Source organism: Coptis chinensis, chromosome 2, assembly GCF_015680905.1.
Source record: "Coptis chinensis isolate HL-2020 chromosome 2, ASM1568090v1, whole genome shotgun sequence".
NCBI lineage: Eukaryota > Viridiplantae > Streptophyta > Magnoliopsida > Ranunculales > Ranunculaceae > Coptis > Coptis chinensis.
This window is the reverse complement of record NC_141457.1, coordinates 109,302,897-109,308,818: the sequence shown is the minus strand read 5'-3', so window position 1 is coordinate 109,308,818 and position 5,922 is coordinate 109,302,897. Positions and strand designations below refer to the sequence as shown.

At 50.3% G+C, this 5,922-nt stretch overlaps 1 protein-coding gene across 1 annotated transcript; it reads right to left on the bottom strand.

The window, feature by feature from the left end:
* Positions 1-755: 755 nt before the first annotated feature.
* On the bottom strand, positions 756-1,256 carry LOC147520423 (uncharacterized). The gene has a single exon (XM_086594280.1). The coding sequence runs from the start codon at positions 1,254-1,256 to the stop codon at positions 756-758; it is 501 nt and encodes a 166-aa protein (XP_086450406.1).
* Positions 1,257-5,922: the final 4,666 nt, after the last annotated feature.

Below are 5,922 nucleotides of genomic sequence, written 5' to 3'. Positions count from 1 at the left end.
TATACTTGTTCTTTACTTGGTGTTACGGATATTATCGTGTCCCGTATTTCTGGGTGTTCCCAGCGGGCTCAAACCTTTGCCAATTAACGATGTATTCCAGATATTTTTTGGGGAAAATGTTTTTCCAAGTTGCTCAACTATATTATGCTTAGGTTCGCGGACAATTTGTTTTCGGGGCCGCCGCGGTCCGCCCGAAATTTGTTTGGACCACAGCATCCGCGGATGGCTTCCCCTCTCACCGCCTATGGCATAAGGCGGTTTGTTTATTTGGGGGCGGCTTAGTTAAGCCCCGGTTGGTTTCGGACCTCGTCGTCCGCGAAGGGCTCGTCCCCTCCGTTATCTTTCTCAGGTGAAGGCTCTTTGGGGCGGCTTCGGTTTGCCCCGGTTGGTTTCGGACCTCATCGTCCCACGAAGGGCTCGTCCCCTCCGTTATCTCTCCGGCCGTGAGGGCTCTTTGGGGCGGCTTCGGTTTGCCCCGGTTGTTTTGGACCTCATCGTCCACGAAGGGCTCGTCCCCTGCATCTCTCTATAGCCGTGAGGCTGTTAGGGCGGCTTCGGTTTACCCGGTTGGTTTGAGTGTTCACGGCCATTACACCGCCAAATTCTTTGGTCTCGATTACTTTTGATTAAGCTGGGACATGGGGCGACACATAACATCATCATACACACTTAGATGAGAATCTCTGTTGATTCGAGCTTGTCTTTAATTAAAATAAAACTCAGAAAGCATCACTCATAAAATTTCTTCAACATTCTTATGTTCCAAGGTCTCGCGATGTCCTCCCCGCCGTGATCACGAACCGATAGGTCCGGCCCGCCGCTTCTCGACCCGCGGTGTATGGCCCCTCCCAGTTGGGCCCCAACTTTCCGTCCTTCTCTTTTCTGGTGGCTGGGGTTACTCTTCTCAGAACGCGGTCCCCCACCTGGAACTGCCGTGGCTTCACCCTCTTGTCATACTGCCTCTGCAATCTCCTGTGGTACTCTTCCAACTTGATGCGCGCCATATCCCTCCTTTCCTCTGTAAGGTTCAGGTCCGCAGCTAAAATAACTTCATTGACTCCTCCCTCTACGGCTCTGGTTCTCGTTGTCGCCTCCACCATCTCTACGGGAATCACCGCCTCCACTCCATAGGCCATGGCAAATGGCGACTCTTGAGTGGAAGTTCGTGGTGTTGTTCGGTACGCCCATAGCACCTGATTCAACTCGTCTGCCCACGCCCCCTTTCGATCTTCTAACTTCTTCTTCAAATTATCCATTATTGTCTTGTTAGAGGATTCTGCCTGACCATTCCCCTCTGGATTGTAAGGAGCTGAGAATCCTTGCTTCACCTTGAATGCTTGGAGGAATTCGGCGTACTTTGCCCCGATGAATTGAATACCGTTGCTGCGATTATGGTATCGGCGGCACCCCAAATCGGCAAATTATATTTTCCCACAGAAATTTCTTGACTTGCTCCTCCCTTAACTTTGCGATTGCCACACCCTCAACCCATTTGGTGAAATAATCCGTCGCGGCCAACCACGAACCTTCGTTTGCCAGCGGCGAGGAGCGGTCCAACGATATCGAAGCCCACATGGCGAAAAGGCCAAGGACTGAATACCTTATGCAAAGACTCAGCCGGAGCATGTATCAGCGGTGAGAATCTTTGGCATTTCTCACACCTCTTGGCATACTCCGTTGCGTCCCGCTTCATGTGCGGCCAAAAATACCCTTGAGATAATAATCGATGTGCCGTGCGATCTACCGTGGCGAAATGACTCCCACAATCCCCTCATGAATCTCACTCAAGACCTCTTACGCTGTTTAAGCCCGATGCATTTCAATAACGGTCCGTGACATTAGCGTCTCAGACAAGTCACCATCTATCGAGTGTATCTTTGAGACACTGTTCCATTCTTTTCTCTCCGTTTGTCCTCGATCTCTCGACCCTTAAAGGAAACTCTTTATGGGTTCCCTCCACCTGTCTCATTCGGTGACTCCCAAAACTTTTCACCCTCGGCGTGCTTGGTTTGTTCAAGCACCCTAATTTCCGCGGCTCGGCCCTCGGTTCCGGTAGAAGATGCCGCCATATGCTAACGTGGTGGGCTGTCGGTTCTCACCGCGGCCCAGGTGGGCGAACTTGATCTGAGTAAACTTGTTAGCCTTTCTCTGTAATACCTCTAAATATTTTGCCATCCGGGGGCACCGGGCTGCAAACTCTCCGTTCATTTGACATATTACCAAATTGGAATCTGAATACACCGTTAATTCATTCACCCCAAGATCAGCGGCCATTTCCAACCCTGCTATCACCGCCTCATACTCTGATTCATTGTTCGAAGCTGCGAACCCCAACTTCATCGATAATTCTAATCGGTTGTTCTCCGGTGTAACCAACACCACCCCGATCCCGCTTCCGGTGTCGGTCGTGGATCCATCTGCAAAGACCCTCCACCCGTTTCTCATATCCCAAGGGTCGAATGGATCATGACTAGGATCGCCTCTCTCGTTCCATAACCATTTCCTCTCCCCATGTAGGGTCCTCGGTACGGGAATTACGCGGGAATTACGCCATAGCATTATGCCTTCTCTGTCCGACACGGTACTCTATGTCGTTATGAACTTCGGCCCTTACCGCCCACTTCAACATTCTTCCCGACTTTTCGCTTCGGGGCTGTTTGAGTGGTAAATTTGTCACCACCACTACCGAAAGTGAGCATCGAAATGCGGTTTTAGTTTCAAAGGCTGAAAAACCAACGCCGGGCGAATTTCTCGATCTGCTATATCGGTTTACGCATCTAACATGGTTTTGCTCACGAAAATACACCGGCCTCTCTATCTTGTCCACCACCCTTATCAACCGCGAGCTGATTGCGTACTCCGACACCCCAATCTGATACAGGTTTTCTCCTTGCCCCGTCAGCGACAAGATAGGGGCTCTTCCCAAATAAACCTTTAACTCACGGAAAGCTTTTTCACACGCCTCGGTCCATTGGAAGTCCGTTGTTTTCCCAAGAAGCAGTCTGAGAGGTCTCACACTTGTCCGGGGATTTTGAAATGAATCTGTTGAGAGCCGCGATTCTTCCCCGCCAACCTCGGACCTCTTTCACATCACGGGGTGATTGCATCTCTACCAAAGCCCGATGCGGTCGGATTTGCTTCTATTCCGCGGTATGTGGCGATGTAACCCAAGAACTTTCCCCGGCGTCACCCCAAAGGTGCATTTGTCGGGGTTCAACATCGGCTTGTAGGTCCGTAATATTGCAACGTCTCCTTCATCCCTCGGATGTTCCTCCTCGGTCATACTCTTTCCCACCATGTCATCTATGTAGATTTCCATTCCCGCCGATCTTGCTCTCAAACATCTTCTCACCTATCCTCACGAAGGTAGCCCGGCGTTCTTCAAGCCGAAAAGGCATTCGGGTTATAACGATAAAACCCCTCTACTATAAACGCGGTTTTGTCTTGGTCCGACTCATACATGAACACTGATTGTATCCCATGGTAGATCGTCCATGAAAGAGAAGAACTTAAACTCCAGCGATCCGATCCACCAACTTCGTCTATCCGCGGCATTGGGTAACAATCTTTTCGGACATTGTAAATTGCCATCCGTGAAGTCGACACACATTCTTACCTTTCCATTCTTTTTGGAACCGCGACAATGTTGGAGAGCCATTCCGTGAATTTGCATTCGCGAATAATCCCCCCGCTTTCAACCTATGTATCTCCTCCCGTATCCCTGCATCTTGCGGCTTTAAGCCTCTCATCTTTTGCGGATGGGCTTGGCCCCCTTCTCTCATATGCAACTTTGTGACAAGCAAATTCTGGATCGGATCCAGTCCGCGGATCCTCCACGGACCATCGCGAACACATCATTGTTCTCCATCAACAAAGGCGGTCAACTTTGCTTTCCAACTCTCCGATAAATCGGCCCCAATAGACACCGGTTTCTCCTCCTCTCCGATTACTTACGTTCCATTTGTCTCCACCTCATCCATTGTCTTAAGCCCCACTGGCAACTCTGGGACCGTTACGCGATCCGTGATTGCTTTCGCCCGTCGGTCCGCCCTCTTTCAGCGCCCCCCATGCATTTACGGATCAACTCTCGAACCACCACGGTGTATTCTTTGAGCAGCGGCTTGGTCTCCTCTTATCTCGTACATTCCTCCCTTAGTGGAAGCGGATCACTTGATAGTAGGTGGATGGAATTGCCTTCATCTCGTGAATCCATCTCCTTCCCAAGATGGCATTGAATTGCGATGTGGAGTCCACAACCATGAAACGGGTGAACACCGTTACAGGACCTGCAGTTACTGGTAGCTCCAGTTCCCCTATGGGTTCGGTCATGCTACCGTTGAATCCAAACAGATTGGTCCGGGGAGGCTTCAATTGTTTCTTCTCAATATTCATTTCCTCCATAGCACCGCTAAACAACAAATCAACTGAGCTTCCGCAATCTATTAACACCCTCTTCACCATGTAATTACCCACTGCAATTGTTATCACCACGGTAGCATCCTCGGTGGGAGATTACCGCTTCGGATCCTTTGGTGAGAATTCTATCCTACCATCCCCTCCATTGGCCCCTCAGCACGGTCGCGGAATGCTTTCGAGACCTCATTTATCTGGCTGTAAAGCTGGGCGTCCTCGACTTTGTCCCGTGAGCATTCCTTCCCTCTTTGTTTCCCCACTTGAAGATGACATTGATGGTTCCTAGGATCCTCGCTACGGTGGCTTCTTTTTGACCGGATGTGCCTCCCGATGAACTCTCTCCGGCAACCCTTTTCTATCATTCTCTCTACCAACCACGCAAAGCGAAACACTCATTGGTTCTGTGGTTTGGATCTCGGGTGAATGCCGCAAAAGCGGCTTCTTCCAGGTTCTCTAGGCGTGCTTCTCCGGACCTTCAAAATACTGCATCCCTTTGATTAACGGCAATATCTCCTCTAAAGTTTTGTTCAAAGGAGTTGTCGCTATATCAGCGGTATGGTTTTCTCTCGCGGCGTCTCTCCTCGCTATGTCTCCGACCTCTCTCGCTTTGTGTGTCTCTTCCCCGTAAGATCCCCTTCACGGGCGCGGCCTTTCCTCTGTCTTTCCGGTCGTTACGTCTACACTATGCACCGATTTCTCCGTCTTCCTAGGCTCCTTAGCGGTTCTCTGCGGTATATCCTCATATATCGTTATGTATTTCGACCTTTTGGATACACTGATTGCATGTAACGTCGTGACTTCGATTTTGGACCCGCAGTTCATGGACTCTAGTACCTGCTTCAACCCATCTTTGAATGCTATTACTTTGCGGTGTGCTCATCAAATTCTCTACCCTCAACGCGTCTCCTCCTTGAACCTACACAAAAAATTCCCTCGGCGTCTCGGCGGTTTTCTGTTTGACATTGAAGAGGTCCGCGATATCCACTATTCTCCGTTTACGATGAATGAAATGGTCCACGAATGCCTCGCTCCAAATCCTCGAACTTCTTTATCTTTATCGGCGTCAATCGGTAATACCAATCCGAAGCTCCCCTTTTCGGACTAGCGGGAAACATCATCAATGGGTAGTCCGTCATACTTACTCTCTTGCCCGCGGCATCTGCCGCCTAAAATGGTGTAAGTGGTCCGCGGGATCACCGCTTCCCCGTCATATCGCTCGAACCTCGGTTGCGTAAACCTCTTTGGTACCTCGGAATTCCAAACTGAATCCGCTAGCGGGTTCTGATTAAGTCCGGCTACTACCTTCCTCACCACCCCTTGGCTTTCTTTTTCCGCCGTCCGACTTATTTCTCTATCCTTTTCAATCATCGCCTGGATCACCTCCAGCGTGACCGCTCCCTCGAGATCACCTCTTAGCCCTTGAGGCGCTTCCTCACTCTGTTCCCCCATCTCGCTATTCTCTGGCTCTCTAGTCCCTTCCCCTCTTTGTGTAGTTTCCCTTTCTCTTCT